General features: G+C 40.1%; 1 protein-coding gene across 15 annotated transcripts in view; it reads left to right on the top strand.

Moving 5' to 3' along the window:
* Atpalpha (sodium/potassium-transporting ATPase subunit alpha) overlaps nucleotides 1-18,360 on the top strand; it is a 161,382-nt gene that overhangs the window by 73,828 nt on the left and 69,194 nt on the right. For 4 of the 15 annotated variants that reach the window (XR_011900383.1, XM_019041062.2, XM_019041064.2 and 1 more), the window contains exons 1-3: nucleotides 7,897-7,912; nucleotides 9,006-9,154; nucleotides 12,169-12,249. The exons of 4 other annotated variants lie outside the window; for them this stretch is intronic. Coding sequence is in view for 10 of the 11 variants with exons in the window: in XM_019041062.2 (XP_018896607.2) it covers nucleotide 7,912; nucleotides 9,006-9,154; nucleotides 12,169-12,249 (231 nt within the window). In the remaining variant the exon portion in view is untranslated. Of the gene's footprint in view, nucleotides 1-7,561; nucleotides 7,578-7,892; nucleotides 7,913-9,005; nucleotides 9,155-12,168; nucleotides 12,250-18,360 lie in introns of those variants that run through there. 7 more of the 15 variants (XM_072303451.1, XM_072303452.1, XM_072303454.1 and 4 more) reach the window with 4 other exon arrangements.

The raw sequence follows: 18,360 nt of genomic DNA, 5'->3' as shown, positions 1-18,360 counted from the left end.
CCCAACTTTAATGGCGAGCGAGAGACGAGGAGTGTCATTAGTTGGACTACATTTTGCAAGGAGGAATTGTTATTTCTAACCATTTTTGAAACAATTTATGCGCTATTAGTTTCCTTATACATCTAGGGGATTTCATGGACGAGTCAAAAATAGTAGTTCCTAGATAGTAGTATCTATTCAGGAAGAGTTCGGGCATGTTGGTAATTTTAAGGTTACGTCATGGAGCTTTTAGAGCCCAAAAAGGCAGCTAACCTGTGAGTTCGAATTATCCAGAGTGATTTATTATTTTACTTGTTATACCCGTCGCCTGTATTTTTTTTTTCTTTTTCTTCTTTTTTTTCTATAAACCTGCTTTTTTGGCGAAAGAAAGCTACTTCATAAACATTCTTAGCCATCTTGGTTTGATATTGAATTTTGAAGATTGACAGTAACTTTTCTTGTGTCAGACGGTTGGCTGCCCTTTTGGGCCATAAGAGCTCCGCTCATTTCAAAGTGTCCGTATGCTCTCCGTATATAGGCACGTTAATAGTTTCTGGCCCGAAGTTTGTTGGCTACGGTTGGCAGCAAGTCGCAAAACTTGCTAAAAATCTTGCCAACTGAGAATATATTTAGTCCTGCGCGACACTCGAACCTCTAGATCCTCCTCTTCCAGCTGTGTCTCCTTTCGGAAAAAACTGGTCTTCTGTTTTCATCTGCGTCTGCAAGACGAAAGGTTTCCATGCGGAACAGCCAACAGCCACGGCGCGAGAATAAAATTCAACGACCGCAATCTTCGAATCGGAAACTCGAATGCTACCCCAAATCCGAAGAATCGCCGAACGCGTTCGGTAAACATGTTTTGAGCCTCCTTTCAGAAATCCCCCCCTCCCCCGGCCCATTTTTCTCGTGCAAGCTCACCGCGGGATCAGGCCCATAGTTCTCGACGACCGTTGCCGCGCGGGGCCATCGAACTTTGATTTTTCCGCCTGAAAATCGCGAATTATGCAGGTGATTCGGCAAGGCTGCGCGGTTTTCGGCGCGCTCGCGTTGAGCTTGAAGATTATTAAAAGCAGCGCCCGCTCCGGCTGCCAAAACAAATCAAACAACGTGAAACTCCGACGCGCTTTTTGATGCTCCTCTGTCTCTTTATCCCTCTCTTATCCTCTTATCTGGGAGCTTCGCCCATTCAAACCTACGTGTAAAATAATCGATGTTGATCGAGTCAAAGTGATGTAAAATTTTTGTCCAAAAATCACCCAAAAGGGTTATGGCTATTTGATGTGTACAGTTGGATTACATTTTGCAATAAGGAACCGATATTTCTGTCATTCTGGCTCATTTTAGAAACAGAAAATATGCTACTGGTTTTCCTCTGCAGTAAGGTGCTTTTATGAGAGGGCCAGAGACAGTGGTTCTTTATTGCAAAATGTAATCCAATTATAAAACGTCGAAATTCAAAAATTCCGACAGGAAGCTACCTGGACTTCCCATCTGTCATATTCGAAGCACAAAATTAATCGATTTTAAGTCAACTTCACAGCTTTTTTAGCACCAAAAAACGTTAAATTGGCCGAGTTAATCCTGTTCGGGCATGACAGTCAAAAAATGAAAAAAAAGGAGTTATAGAACTATTAGCAGTGAAGAGAAAGAGCACAGATTAAAAGGAGGGAATAAAATAAAATATTTTTTTAAAAGCACGAATATTTCACTAAGAATAGCCTCAAAAAATCAACTATGGCGTCAAAAATTGTTCTAGAAGTTTTTTCTTCCCTATCTGGAGCAGTGGCGTGGCGTGAATTGCGATATATCGATTGTTATGCCATTTAAACCTATGGTAAAGAATCGATTATTAAGGTGTTCGCTGCGAACACCCTGTTTATCGATCCTTTTCCACAGGTTTAAATGGCATAACAAGCGATATATCGCAATTCACGCCACGCCACTGATCTGGAGATTCTTCTACCTAATTTTATAAAAGTACGTATTTTAACACGCCAGGATGACAACATCAAAAAATGATAACATGCGGCCGTATGCGGCCGTAGCAAGCGGAAAAGCTCTGATAATTTTCTGCCAACTCGAACCTTTCAAAGAAATGTTTCCCTCTTATGAAAAAAAAAAACTCAGGCCGTGGAAACCGTACTTACGGGCAATTATAGACATACCGCCCTCATTCCGGGCTCAGACACCGAAAGCTCCGAGCGTAGCACCCGGAGTAATCGAAGCCACGGCTCCAGCACCCGGAACTTTCGGCCTCGTAAGCTCGGAACGTACGGTATGTCTATAAGTAGAGCCCGTAACTTTTTTTCAGTGTCCCGATTGGCTCCTCGACCAACGTAACAATTTCATAAATCGCGTCTACGAGCCGGGCGTCGATGAGGAGGGAGGTCGGAAGGATAGCGTAAGCGCAACGAGGGATCCCGGATAACGGCGGGCGCAGGGCGGGGGTGGGAAGGGTGGAAGCCTATTACTTTTGAAGCGCGCCGAGTCCTGCAAAATATAACAGGTGGAGAAAGCTCAAAGCTCGTCCCAGTTAAAAATAACGAGCTCCGAGCCGTGCCTACCCGGCGCCAATTGCTTTCCCGTAATTTAACACGGCTAATTAAAATGGCGGCACAAGAGGGTGGTCGACGGAAGGGTGGAGGGGATGACGCTGCAGCCGGGACGTCGACGTCGGGAGAGGTGATTGCGAGCGAATAATCGCGCGCCGCCTTTTTATCGGGGAGCGTCCTCGGTCTAAGGAGCCGACGAGGCGTTGCCATTAGCCGCTAGAATTCGCCTACTTGTGCCGTCAGAAGTGACTTAAAGTAGGCGAATTTTATCCGAGTTCTGATGCAATAGACCGATTGAAAGAACAGTAGAAAGAACGTAACTGCATTTCAATGTTGGCCTTTTTGTCACGGAGCGTCCTCGGTCTAAGGAGCCGACGAGGCGTTGCCATTAGCCGCTAGAATTCGCCTACTTGTGCCGTGAGAAGTGTCGTAAAGTAGGCGAATTCTATCCGAGTTCCGATATAACACGTTGCCTGGCTGACAAAAGGGCGCAACTGCACATTAAGAAGAGCCTCGAAAATCATGCAATGGACCACTAGACAAGGTACGAATTTAAGCAATCTGATGCATGTTTCTTTACCAGAATTTCACGTAGAACACGATTAGCGCAACGAATATTACTGAAACTAACTCCTAACGAAGATTTCAACATTTTTATTTCACATTGATTACGAGGAATTTGAACTGCCCGCTTACAAGAAACTCAAAGCTCTACTCGAGTCAAATCGCGCGCTACAACGGTTTCAGCAAGCTTCTCCATCGAGCAATGTTCATTTCCCATTATATGTTGTTCAAAACACAAGAAATTTGCTATAGCTGAGCCAAACCGTCAAGATTGAGGTTTCCGGATTTTTATATTGCAGAGACTATCATGATGAACGTTTAGCGCGCGATGTGAATCACGTAGAGCATTGAGTTTTCATGAGCGGGCGGTTTGAATTCACGCATCATGAATCATTAAATATCTTCGTAAGGAGTTGAATTCTGTAATTTTTGTTGTGCACATCGTGTTTTACGTGAAATTTTGGTTGAGAAACATGTATCAGAATGCTGAAATTCGTACCTAGTCTAGTGGTCCATTGTAGGTATTGAAGACAGGGTTAATTGGACCGCGTTAAACAGAAAGGAACCCAGTTACATCAGCTATTGCCTTACTCGGGCGATTTAATCTTTTACATGAAAACGGTTGTGCGGATTTTCGTGCAAACAGTGAATTTTCTCCATAGTTCAAAGCAAATTCCTTAAAATTTTCAAAGGAGTCCGAGCAAACGTTCTCTCGGAAAAAAATGAGTATAGTTACTATAGTTACGCCCTTATGTGAGGAGAGCGACGAATAGACAGATTCAAACATTTTCTGCTTTTGTTTCCCCCTCGAAACAACGTAATTGCATTTCGTTTTTTTCTGAATCGTGGTGAAGGTTATAGACCAAAACTCATGAAAAACGGTTATCACTAACTTTTGATGGTAAATTCATTTATAACCTCATATTTTTTAGATCTCAATTTGAAGGAGAATAGCTGATTGAGGGCATATTTGGGAAAAATTCTGTTGAAGAAAGTAGTCTTATTAGAACGCACTCCTGCGGTCTGGCCGTTTAACCCTGATAACCATGTTTAGCTACTCTTCTACGTTTATGGCTGGAAGGAACAGGGATCCCTCTATTAGTTCGTGTCGAGCGCAAGAGAGCTCCGCGGCAGGATCCTAACGATCCCCAGAGCTAGGGTGATTACGGAAACGTTTGATTGACGGCGCCTCGAGGGGTAAATTGGACCTTTGGCAGCGAGTCAGAACTTTCAACTCTCGCGTTTGATTTTCAAGCCGAGCAGCGCCTCTCGAGTTCAGCGTCAAACATCGACAGATGAAATTACTGTGACGTCATTGATGAAAAGGCACCAGCTCGCTTGAACCAGATTCGAAAAAACAAGGTTCTTCATGGGGAACTTAACTCGTGACTTTGACCCTGGTGCCGTCTTCGAGAATAGCTAGTCAGCTCACACTTAGACTAAATGGAGGTAGTAGAAATGAACTAAGCCACATTTTGGAAAACAAAATAAGGGGTTGTTTTGAGTTCAACTAGCCATGCCTTTTCTCGTGTCAAAAATTTTAATTCGAGAAAACTTCAAAAACCACCATTTCATTTTTTTTCATTTGGAAAGAATGCTGCGCAAAGCGTAAAGTCCAATTTTTCTAATAAAAAAAAGGGGGGGGGATTATCTAACCGAAAAAAATTCAGAGAATTTTGCGAAGACCATTTCTGGACATTTTCTGGAAACTTTAAGTAAAAACAAGGACTTCTCATAACTAAATTCAGCTGCTACCCTGCTAAAATTTGGGATGAAGTTATAAGAGTGGGTGCGCGGCGCGGTGTCGCGCCCCCCCCCCCCCCTCTACACCCTGAGATCCCTTGCGGTGTGGAGTGGAGGCACAGGAAAACGATTGTTGGCAGAGGGAGATGGCTCAGCGGGGCGGCGCACAGTGGATCGAGTCAACATGAGAGGTCGGGCCAAATTCGGAAACTTTACAAGCTTATAACTCCGTTTATACAAAACTTTGAGGTTTTAAAAGTGTTTCCTGCGGTTTCCGCGTGAAATATTATTTTCGGAGCACCCCTTAAATTTTAAAATCTGACGAATTAAACTTAAACATTTGCTGTTTTAGTTTCGAATTTCGTGTCCAACGTCTCTGATTGACTGGACCCACTGTGCGGCGGAGCGTGGCCTCGCATTGAAGATGAAATACAACTTTTGTAGTTCAATAAATGCTTTGACGTCACCACGTCACCGCCGCCACGGCTTGCTCGGCTCAGCGCGCGAAATTCCCGCCGACGCCACCACCTCAGCTCGTGTCACGCCGTCATCGGACGTCCGGTTTTAATAAAGAACACCCTATGAACACTCGGATGTTGTCAAATTTCTCAAGAAAAAGTATGGGAATTTATTGATAGGGATACCAGCTGTCTGAAAAACCGGGAAAAGTCAGGGGATTTTTGGGGAAAGTCAGGGAATTTGTGGAAAAAGTCAGGGAATTTGTGGAAAAAGTCAGGGAAGTTTGGGGGGGGGGAAAGTCAGGGAATTTGTGGGAAGTCAGGGAATTTGTGGGAAAGTCAGGGATTTCGTGGGAAAGTCAGGGAATTTTTCGGGAAAGTTAAGGAATTCGTGGGAAAATCAGGGAATTCATGGGAAAAGTCAGGGAATTCGTAGGAAAAGTCAGGGAATATTTGGAAAAAGTCAGGGAATTCGTGGGGAAAGTCAGAAACTTCATGAAAAAAGCCAGGTAATTTCTGACTCGTGTACTAATCACTGAAATATTCCAACTGTCCGCCCTTTCTGGTCATTTTTAAGGCTTGCCATCTTTTATCCAGCTACTGAATGCCTCTTTCCATAATTTGATCTCTTAACAAGGAAATTTTTTCCACAGTTTAGCGGAAGTAAGCGTATTTAAAAACGTGGAAATTTTGTTCGAAGGTCAGGGAAAGTCAGGAAATTAGAAAATTTTTGAATCAGGAAGAGCAATAATAGTCAGGAGAAAGTCGGGAAATTTAAATATGAAGAAATCATGGCAACCCTGTATACATGATTAAAATTTCCGCCATAAATTGAAAAAAATGGTGTACGATGTTCCCTGGAATTTGATGTAGTATCCGGAGAAATCCGGCAGCGTTTGAATTTTCATTCGACATTATTTTTTCCCTATCGATTTTTCTCATCTTGTCACTTTTTAACGATGTTTTCAATGTTGTTCAGTTCTTTCTGGGCCATATGGTTCCTAAATTTCGAGGTGAAATTAGAAAACTGCCTGTGCTGCTTGATGCGGTCGCGGTGAGAAATACTCAATCACGAAAGTAAAAATATTTCACCACAAAAAGTTGTGATCTTTCGTGTTTTGTCATTAATCGGCACAATATGTTTTTCTTGTTACTGGCCCTGAGAAGTGTCCCACTTGAATTAAATGTAACTTTTCAACGCCGAGTCGTTAGAATAATTACTGAAGCGCGTGTTGCTAATAAGATCAACCAAAAACACTATCATAGAGTCCTTTCTCTAAGGATTAGTCCATTGTTTTACAACACAAAAGAGTCTATCATCCTGATAGTAAAACTGTTTTTCCTTGAAACTCTACATACATAATATTTTCGCGTTCAAAAATTTCTACGAGTTCGGAAAAATTGCCATCGGTCTTCAACGCTTTGTAAACCGAAGATTCGTAACTTTACTGATTCAAGATAATTCTGACTATGGTCTACCAGTAGGAGGCGTTTAGCCACAATTTACCGGCATACATCTTTGAGATTTGTAGACATTCTTAAATTTTACGCTAAAGTTGCCAAACTCTTTCTATCCTCTGCTCTTAATCCACGTGTTTATATTACCTTAACTTAAAGTTAGGTGCATTTACAGTTGTTTGCAGTCACCTTGAATAGACTGATGCTAATCTAGGGTCACAGAACCCTTCAATTATAGTTTTTTTTCTCTACATCTTTATCTAGTCATAGAAACATGTAGAAATTAGTATTTGTAATGTAAAATAAATTAATATACTCTGTAGCCTCTGTCAAAAGAAAAGTTGAAAAAAAAAAATTCTAGGTAACGAGCGCACTTGTGCATCGATTATCAACCACTATCATTCGAGCTTGCAGTTGAACTTTAGCAAGGTGAAGAAAAAGAAGAAAATAAAACGCCAACACTTTCATCAACAGACCCGTGATGTCTTCATTATCGTGGAAATATTTTTAGCTCCGGCTAAAAATCTCAGCAAATATAGTGATATCGCCCCGTACCCCCTCTCGCTTTTATCCGTATCGAAGTTGTTCACATGACAACTTTCTGAGCGTTAAGTTGTTTTCTTTTTTGTTGTCTTTCGTTTTTTTTCTATGACTCGGGTTCTTGATCCGATATGATATCTAAGTTGCGGATAAGCAGGCGCCAATCATCAGCTTTTGATTACCTTCAGGAGGACTCGACACTTTGTCTTAGTGTTGTGACTCTCAGACGGGACAAGTTGCATACTTTTTCAAGTGTTGGCTCTGTGTGAAATCGAGTATATCAGTAAGGTGACCGATAGTGAATTTGAGTGCTGTTAATAGATCTCTGTGCCTTGCGTTACGACAGTAACTTCACGTGACTTTGCGTGTTTTCCTCATGTCATAGTTGAAACCCCTGCCTTTGGGTCCCGAAAATGTTCCGCTCACACACGGTGGATCGAAACAGAAAACCCATAATCTTCTCGCAAATTTACAATAAAGTCCCATGGAGCTAAATGATTCTTAGGTTTAAACATTTTGTATTTCGCTAATCCCGGCGCAATTTTAAGTTTTCTCAAAGATATCTTCCAAGATTTGCGAATTTTTTAAAAAAATTTCAGGGGTGTGCTTAACGAGTCAGTAAGTACCAATACGCTACTTGTGAAAATGACATTATTTACATTTTCGTTGTGAAAGGTCAGGTTTCTATGCTCTTGGAAAAGAATTATGTGTGAAAGATAAACACATAAAGTACACCAAATGAACCGCATTTTGCTATTAGGAGCTACAATTTCTTGTTCAGTCTAGGAACAGTGTATCGACGGTGAAACTACCAAACCACGTATCTCGGTTTGCGACGTCGCAGACTTCCTGTCATACTTTATTTTTTAAATGAAAAACTACGTAACATCCAGTCTTGAAAATTTCTGTGATTTTTCCTCTTTGTGCGGAGAAAATTCCGTGAAAATTTCAAGGAATGATATTGATTTGGTCTACTTCAAAAAAATAAAATGTGAGCGTAGATTTTTAAACACCGCAAACGAGATACGTGGTTTGGTAGTTTCACCGTCGGTATGTATCATTAGTTCCTCTATGCAGATAGGTGTTTCTACGTTCGAGCCAGAATTTGTAGTTCCTTATTGCAAACTATAGTTCAATTATTATACAGAGCAAACTAACCGAACACAACTAACACATAAGAACACTACATAACCAAACATAACAAACACAATAAACGCAACTGACACATAAACAACAAACACTAAATACACCACACACACATCAACACTAAATACTTCACCCGTCAAACATACCGCACATGAAGAATACATGGAACTCAACAAACATACCAAAAACATCGCATACATCAGCCACGATCAACTCCAGAAAACACCTCACATACCCAACACAATGGACATATCAAGCGCAATGATTACATCAAACACATAAAGTACGTCAAACGCATCAAGCACAACGAATGAAACCAAAATTTTTCCCGAATATACGCCCTTGTGGAGCTAACGCTCTTCGAAGTTTCACTTTGTAAGTTGCAGCGGCGCTCAATACGTAGGTTAACACAGCTTTGCATTAAGCAGTTAACGCTGTGATAGGGGTTGAAAAGGCAGCAAAGGCACTGTGCGCCGGTAACGGCCATTACCTGGCGCTGCTAACGCTTCGATCCACCGTGTGTAGTGTTTACTAAACTTGAAGTTTATTTTCCTCGATACTCAAGTGGTACAAATGCCGTCCTGGCGTAAATGGAAATTTTTCTTTTGGAGGAAGAATGAGAGGAAGTACAGCTTCAGCTCAGAAACTGAACCGTTTGTAAAGAAAAGTTCAAGATGGGATCTTCAGTATGATACTTTTCATTTTGGTAAAAAAGTACGTATCATCGATCAGATTATTCCGCTGTAGGTTACGGTATTGTATTTTGCAACTAATATAGTAAAGTTAACCATCGTTTTTTTTTTTCTCAGCGTACCTGCGAGTATTATATTATATTAATATAGTATCTTTTACACGAAATAAGTGATACCCAACGTTGCACTGATATGATATGATAAAAATAATGATTCACGTTGCAAGTCAGAAAAAGTCGTATTGAAAATAAGTGGGGGGAAATTAGAGACATTAGATCTGGAGACAGCCAGACACCCTAGTGTCATTTGTATTTGAGGAGTATACTATATATTTCTGATTCATTTTAGGAAGAACTTATTATGTGCAACCAGTTTTCATACGAAGAAAGGTGCATGCTGAGCGAGTCAGAAATCCCATTTGCTGGCTGCAAAATATAGTCCTCTTATCACAGGAATATTAATACATATTAATTATCGAGGTACTTTTTTTTTAATATGATAATAATTGAAGCGCGCAGAAAAAAAGGGGAGAACTGCGTGACCTTAACATTATATCTCTCGTTGAGTGGCGGGAATGAACGTCGTGATAGCAGACAGTCCTCGTAAATCCGAAGTTTAATCGTACAGCGTCGTAATATCCGGAAATATTTTTAGCCTCTTCGCGGTTGAACTTCGCCTCCCAAAATCACAACACTAGAATCGAGCGCAGGTGTTTACAAACTTATACGGAAAGTTCAAAGCATCTGCTTTCCTAAGAGTAATGATGGCTAAAGTTTAAAAAAATGCGTATCTCAGATTGCGACGTTGTTAGTATCTTCTCGCGTTTTTTTTTTCTTCGAAGGAAAACGAACCAAGTGTTTCTTTTAAAATTCTACGTTAATTTCCCTCTCTCATTCCAAATGAATACGCGAAATCGCAATGAGTCTTTTGGATGAATTTTTATTAAAGAATATAAAACATAATCGAAGATTTTTATACACAACAATGAATTGAGTCACACTTTTCGCAAATACCTATCTATACGCGGTGAAACACTGCCGTTCTGTGGAATATACAGAACACGGCGTTCTTTTTCTTAGCGCAGCAGCACTGTAGTTTACCTACATAAGATTTTGAAAAAAATCCTGAATCAGTCTATTGTCTCAGTTTACAGTAAAGCGTTTACCCTCCAAAACAATCTTCGTGAATTTCTCGTTCGAATGTGAGGAATGAACGATCTACCAATTCCACCAACGTAGGTACCCAATACACGATTGGTGCACCAAACACACAGATTTCCTAACTTTGACCGGAAAGTCTGTTACACGTGTTTTTGCTTCAGCCTCTCGTGCAGAAATCGAGATATTTGCTGTTTTAATAAACGCTTTTGAATGTGCGTGCCTTGCTTAAAATCATTGCGTAATCGTATCGGACGATGATACCGGTAACCATTACTGATTGGTAACCCGTTACAAGGACCAAAAGCTTACTCAGCCTCCTGAAATTTAGCTGCCAACAACTGATATTGTCATTCCTCCACAACATGCCATTTTTATCCAACCACGCCCTCATATTTATGATTTTTTCAGGCTAATTTTTTCCCTTTGTGCGTTTTTGTACTTGTTTATTTCTATATTTGTTGAACATTTTTACTCATCCTTCCGTACGTACTTATTTAAGACCTCAGTACGAACATCTCCCATCGCATTATTCATATGAACTCATGTATACACACCAAACCATTCATTTTCGACACGAGAACTCGAATCCAATCACGCCTTGCCCCTTTGATTTGCATTGTGACGTGAACTTCTTCGTCATGAATACAAATCTGCAGTGCCAAGGAAAAACGCCGTATGATCCTTCAGGCGTTGCCAAATTTCATTTGATAAAACACAAATTTCCTGATAAATTTGTGAATATTTTCCGTCCAATTTTCTAGGTAATTTTGTTCGCAATTTCACCTATAATTCCTGAAAATTGCAAGGAAAAATATTCATAGCTTTCCTCAAAAATAGCAGTTTTATCGAAGGAACTTTGGCATCTCTCGAATGTTCATACGGCGTTCTTCCTTTGCACGGAGGTCTATTGTGACCCTCACAATGCGAGCTGATAATCGGAATTGAAAGACAAAACGTTAGACAAAGAAGATGAAGAGGAAATGGAGCGATTGTATTGGTTGAAACGGGTGGTTTTCATACACGAAGGGGGAAAATTATGGACTATAAAGGGTCGCTCGTGGACTGCTGATAGTTAAGCTTTTTTTTACCTCCTCTATTGAAAGCACTCGTTTCCACCAATGAGATATCTCCGTTTTCCCTTTCTCTTCTTTGTCAATAACTTTTTTCATATATTGTGTATCAATCTCCATAATCAACCCTCTGAGACTCGTAAAAATACATGCATGACACGGCCCATCAGTGGATACAGCAAATTGGCAACATCGTTTTTCTCCATTTAAACCCATGGAAATGTATCGATTCTTGGAGGGGCCAGGTGCTCCGACAAGAATCGATTGTTTAACGTAGGTTTAAATGGAGGGAGTCCGGTGTTGCCAAATTGCTGGATCAGTCTCTGAGAAGGCCCATGCGATAATGGAGATAGTCTCTTTGGATTTAAATACACCGGGAAAAAAAAAAAAAAAAAAACCACTTTGAATCTGGAGTCCAGACTGTTGAAAACATTGACAAGCAAAAGGACTCATGATTCAATCAGATTTAAGCTTAAATCAAAAAGAAATCCGCTCAAATTAAGAGTCTTGGTTCTTGATTTAAGCAAAAATTCGATTGAATCAAGAGTATTTTTTCTTGTCGATGTTTTTAAGAGTCTGGACTCTAGATCCAATGTGTTTTTTTTTTTTTTTTTTTTTTTTTTTTTTTTTTTTTTTTCCAGTGTACGTTCAAATGTCATCCGTAGCACATCATTTTGCCAGCCTGTGCCAGCGTTTTTACCCTTTCCAAAATATCATTTTGTTTTGTTTTGTTATGTTGCGTTTTGTTTCGTTTTGTTTGATACCCTGATTTGTGGCTAACCTCATGGCATGTTTTTCTCCCTCAGCACGGGCGCTCAGATTCTTACCGGGTCGCCACTGTACCAGCAATTAAGGATGATAACAAAACGGCCGACGGAAAAGCAAAGGTACCTCAAACAAAAGCTCATTTCCGGTTGAATGGTGTCGTGCCTTCGGGCCTTCGCATCTCTCCTGTCGCTGTCTCACGTTTTCGCTTCCTCATTTCTCGTCTCTCACCGGTGGTTTAAATCTCTTCGCTTCACAGATCTCTGTACACCGTCACTGCTATCTTCAAAGGCCGAGCATTTCAGAGACCCCGCCTCACTTACACACATGAGATATAGACTAATGGTTTCAGTTGTTAACAGTGGCGAGGCGTGAATGATCGATTATCGATATTTCTCCATTTAAAGTCATGGTAAAGAATCGATTATTAAGGTGTTCATTTCGAACACCCTGTTCATCGATCCTTTTACATAGGTTTAAATAGCAGATCAATCGATTTATAGCAAAGCACGCCACGCCTCTGGTTGTTAACAGTGAAACCGCCCAAATATCATGACGTGTATCTCTAAATACTGCCGTCCTAAGGAAGAACGCCGTATAACCTTCAGGCATCGCCAAATTTCTTCAGAGAAAATACGATTTTTTAAGGAAATATGTGACTATTTTTCCTCAAAATTCTCGGACAATTTTGTACGCAATTAAATCTAAATCATCTGAAAATTTCAAGGAAAAATGTGCTTGACATTCCTCAAAAATACATATTTTATCCGGAAAAATTTGGCAACTCTCTGATGTTTATACAACGTTTTTCCTAAGCACGGCAGAATAGTCTGAAACCTTCCCCTTAATGCACAATTTGCGAACACAATGTGTACACACGATCTCTTGCACGGTCTCTCTGAAATACTTTGATTCTTGCTGTCTCTTCATCGATTATCAAATCGTCTTCACTAACACTGAAATTCTCACTCGATTCACGGAATTTTTAATGCACTCTGATTTAACCATACAGAAAAGGATTCATTCCGTATCACTCTATTTTTTCAAAGGTGGAGGAATATTTCACTCAAATCAACTTAAAACTAACCCATGTGCATGAACTAAGTTATTAATCGCAAACCAAGGATCAAGATCGAAAATTATGTGTTTCATCTATTTTTTACATTTTTTATTTGTCTATTTACGTATTATTTTTAGTATCTCCTTTCTTTAAAACGCTACGTAACTCCATAAAATCGTATTTTCGATGAGAAGGGCGTGACACTTGATGAACACTGAAAAATGGACTACATTTTTCAATTAGGAACTTTAAATTCTAGCCCGGTTTAAAAACAACGTATGTACCATTAGTTTCCCTATGCACCCTAGTGTTTTTTTCAGATGAGCCAGAATTTATAGTTCCAAATTGCAAAATGCAGTCCAAATATAATGTGTCTCTCATGAGATTACTTTGAAAAGTTTCTTTTTTCTGCCGAGTCACAAGTGTTATTCCGAAAAAAGAATCGTGAGAGTGACACGTATGCTGTTAGTCTGATTATTAGGCCATTCGTGTTCATTCGTCCAATCTAAAGGCCGTTTTGCACCTGGCTTAGCTGCAGGAACTGACACTCATCGGAGCATGCAACTTAACGGCCTCCCAGGTAATGTGGTGAGGTATCGGTTCCAATTGAAGGCGCGTCAGGAATCCGAGTTCTGCTTGATCGCGCGCTGCGCTGTTAAAACAGGCCTCACCGTCGCGATCCAGTGACGATTCTTGCAAATTGGCAGTCCTGTTTCCTCTCCATTTTAATCCATCGTGAATAATCGATCCAGGATGTATATCGATTATTTAACATGCGTTTAAATGGACAAATTCTAGTGTGTCGATTGACGAGAATCGCCTCTGCACCAAGCACACTCGCAGTGGCTCATCACCTTGTTTTTCTCTCGTTCCCTGAATTTCAATTCAACGGTTTTAACTTGAGTCAACCTTCTCACGTTTCCTAATTTCCGTTTATCATCCATTCTTTTCCACAAGAAAACTAAGCAGCTTAATGTCTGACGTATATGCGTGCAAATATCTTATGGATTATGCAGAGTGTATGCACACGCTTTTAAGCAGAATGTTGCCTAATTTTAAGTGAAAAAAAAAATATGCATAGAAAGTGGGTAACGTGTACGTGTGGTTAGACTAAATCGCGTTTTTGAAGTTTCAGAACAAATCAGTTTCCCGTGAAATCGCGATACGAATTTTGAAAGTCATCATTATTCAATTTTTTACATGACTTGATCTATCATTCTCATTTTGACGCCAAATTTTCATTATGTTTGAAGCAATAATTTCAACGCTGCAAAATTCATACTCAAAAATTGTTTCTCCTTAAGAAAACTGTCAGGCATTTCTATCCGAAAAGTTATGCAGTGTTTCTTCTGACTTCAGGGAAAAATAGAAAAATTTAAACAGAAATCACACAGTCATTTTTAAAATTTGTTCGTTGTTTGTTTGTTTGGTAAATTGACTTGTGTGAGTCAGTTTTACAACTTTCAAACGGAGTCAAGTTCCTGCGCTTGGAAGAAAAACTAATTTACGGAAGTTCACGTGGAAAAAAAAAAACATTTTACAGGGTTGCCACAGTCAGGGAAAACCGGGAAATATCAAAAAGTCAGGGAAAATGACGAAAATGTCAGGGAAAATCTGTTAAATCATCTTCATTTGCCTTCTAGAATGGGTGTGAGATTTTGAAAAAAGAAATTTTGCCTGAAAACTATTTTCAATTATGCCTTCTTAAGCATCCGTCAGATCTTCAGTTGTCAGGGAATTTCACCAAAATGTGTCAAGGAAAGCAGGGAAATGTCAGGGACTTTCATTTTCTAAATTCTGTGGCAACCCTGATTTTACCGTCCCAAATTTTAAGAATTTGATTTTCCTCGACACTTTGCAACCGAGTCGACCGCGATCTCCACCGATGCCGGTCGGTTATTATATCGTTCGAAGCTCAAAGTTTCATTCGGGGACTTAAAAATAAGCGTTTTGATGAGGTAGCTGATGGCCCATTAACCGGCCGCAAACTCTCAGTAGTACTCCCCAGATTCGATGTCCCGGAACGGTGCAAAATATTGGCTCCATCATCGGCTCTGTCGGCTCTTCATAAAAGTTTAACTGCCGATAAAAATGAGTGAATCATAAAACCAACACCTTCTCATTAACGCCAAGACGGCTACCGTCCGCCTTCGGTCCACCATTATCCCCCCCCCCTTTCCATTTTCCGTCCTTTCGGTATTTTATTTCCGTTGTAAAATGGAGGAGAATTTGGCGCGTAAAAGCGCCGCGTTACTCGGACGAAAACGTCCCTAATTCCCCGTTTTGTCGAATCTCCCGAAGGATTTCTTACTCGATCGAACGAATAATTTGGTGATTTATAACAGGGTTGCCATATTTAGGGAATACCGGGAATACCGAGAAAACCGGGAAATGTCAGGGAAGTTTTAAAAGTCAGAGAAAACCTGGAAATGTCAAGCAAAATGACAAAAATGTCAAGGAAAAATCCTTAAGTCACCTTTATCTGCTATCAGAAAGAGGTTTGACGTTTCGATGTTTCGAACAGCACATTTTCCTGAAAACTATTTCTAATCATGTCTTTTTTACTATCTGGCATAAATCTTCAATTGTCAGGGAGTTTCACCAGAATGTGTCCGGGAAATCAGACAAATGTCAGGGAAAATGACTAAACGTCAGGAAAAAATCCTGAAGTTACCTTTGTATGCCATCTAAAAGAGGTTTGACGTTTCGAATAACACATTATCCTGAAAACTATTTCTAATCATGTATTTTTCACCATCTGGTATAAACCTTCAATTGTCAGAGAATTTCACCAAAATGAGTCAGGGAAACCAGGGAAATGTCAGGGAATTTCATCTTCTAAATTCTGCGGCAACCCTGTTCTAAGACTTATGGATATTTAAGGGGATCGCTGCTCAAAGTTTAGAAAAATTGTGTCATTTTAGGAAACTTTTCCTAATTTAAACGTGACTTTTTCCCACTTTCAAGGATCATTCTGAGACCGTGTCTTATCTCCGTTACGCGGCGGGTATGGGGAAAGTTCAAGAGTGAAAATCCGGGAAAGTCAACAGTTTTCCTTTCCTCCCTCTCTCATACCTTTCGCTCATTTTAGAACTGAAGTTATTTTTATTTCTTATTCTGATTTTTTCCTTCAATTCTTTCTTCCCCCTCCTGCTCCCGACCAATTATCTGTTTATTTGATTCTATTATGTTTTCAAGTGGAGTCAGAATTTTCATCCATCATCTGATATTACCCACCCTTTCAAGTCCTAGAAAAGCCTTTAGCATATCTGCATTTTTCTATAATCTCCGTTCAAGATTCAAATCTCCCATCAAATATCCGCAGATATAGTCTGTCTTCTTACAAGATTCACAGAATAGTTCGAGGGCCCTTTCAAGTCCTAGAAAAGCCTTTAGCATATCTGCATTTTTCTGTAATCTCCGTTCAAGATTCAAATCTCCCATCAAATATCCGCAGATATAGTCCGTCTTCTTACAAGATTCACAGAATATTCCGAGGGCCCTTTCAAGTCCTAGAAAAGCCTTTAGCATATCTGTATTTTTCTATAATCTCCGTTCAAGATTCGAATCTCCCATCAAATATCCGCAGCTATAGTCCGTCTTCTTACAAGATTCACAGAATAGTCCGAATACCTCAAAATTTTACGCGTTGTGTAGAATTACACGCAATTCGGCAGCACTGAATGGCTCTCGGTCGGCCCGGTCCTTTGGTTCCTTTTAAGGTGTAAAAATCGGACGTAAACTCTTGATGAATTCTCTTTTTTTAGAGTGCGTTTTATAGGTTCGGTTCCAACGCTTGGATTCTGGTCACGATTTCTAGTGCGAATCAGGCCGTATTTCATAGCGAATACCAATAGGTGACATAAGAGCGCCGTATTGAGTGACACAACGCCCTCATCGCTGAATTATACGCGGCGCGGATGCCAATCTGTCACACTGCCGTGCTAAGGAAAAACGCCGTAAGAACATTCGAGAGTTGCCAAATTTCCTTTGATAAAACGTTAATTATTGAGGAAAATTACGAATATTTTTTCTTGAAATTTTCAGGAACTTAAGATGAAAGTACGAACAAAATTCTCTGGAAAAAAAGGGAGAAAAATATTCATAAGTTTACTAGGGAATTCGTGTTTTATCACAGACAATTTGGCAACGCCTGAAGGTTCATACGGCGTTTTTCTTAAGCACAGCAGCACATCATGAATGTTAACTTAGATACGGATTAAATTTTGCAGTGAGGAGCCGCTAATTCTGGATCATTTTAGAAACAGCATATATGCCATTGGTTTCCTTACGTAGAAAGGTGCTTTCATGAAAAAACCAGAGATTGTGGCTTCTTATCGTAAAATGTAATCCGTAACTACGGCGAAACCATGAAAAGGCGTATCTAGACGTGAGTGTTTCAAAATTTCCGCTCCTACAATTTTTCTCAAGAGAGTATCATTAGACGTTTTCGATCGACATCGGATCAGGCAAAAGGAAAAGGGGACTTTTGGAAATTGTTCGAATGAATTATAGTTAGTCACCCTACCAAAAAAGAAAACAAAAATTGAAAAATTAAAAATCTGGAATGTTCCTGAAAATCCGGATGCTTCTGAATGAAGGGAACTTTGTTTTTCCAACTTGTGAATTGTGATAGAAATCTCAATTAGTTAAAGTTAACGCCTCCGTTACAATGTGGTGCAATTATAATCACTGAAATTTTGCGTGTTCTCGATTAAAATTGAAAGAAGTTCATGAATGCCATCACGCTCAAACTATTTTGGTCGATAATGACAACTTGACCGGAGCTGATACCCACGTTTTACAAACACGAGAATGGATAGTGTTAGATTTCTTCAATACGATACTCCGCTGACCGCGCTACCGCGCATCCTTAGTTGCACCCTCCCTCTTAGGCAACGCACATCAAAATCCAACCATAACCAGAAATAACCGGAAAACGAACCCTCCGCATCGGGAAGCGCAAGGCCCCTCGTAGCGTTGCGTTCCGTTGCGTTGCGGTTTGAATCAGGCGTCCCTTTTCCTCCGTAGTAGTCACTCTAGGTCTTGTTATGTTATGTCTGGTGCCCGTCTTGATCGAGTAGCACTGCCTTGATGGCGAAGAGAGCAGTAAGTGTGAAATGTTGGAAATCGAGTATCCTTCAAAATTCGTCTAATCTCTTTTAATGCCACT

Source organism: Bemisia tabaci, chromosome 8 (genome assembly GCF_918797505.1).
Source record: "Bemisia tabaci chromosome 8, PGI_BMITA_v3".
NCBI lineage: Eukaryota > Metazoa > Arthropoda > Insecta > Hemiptera > Aleyrodidae > Bemisia > Bemisia tabaci.
The sequence above is the reverse complement of the archived record's forward strand: the minus strand, read 5'-3'. Positions and strand labels throughout refer to the sequence as shown.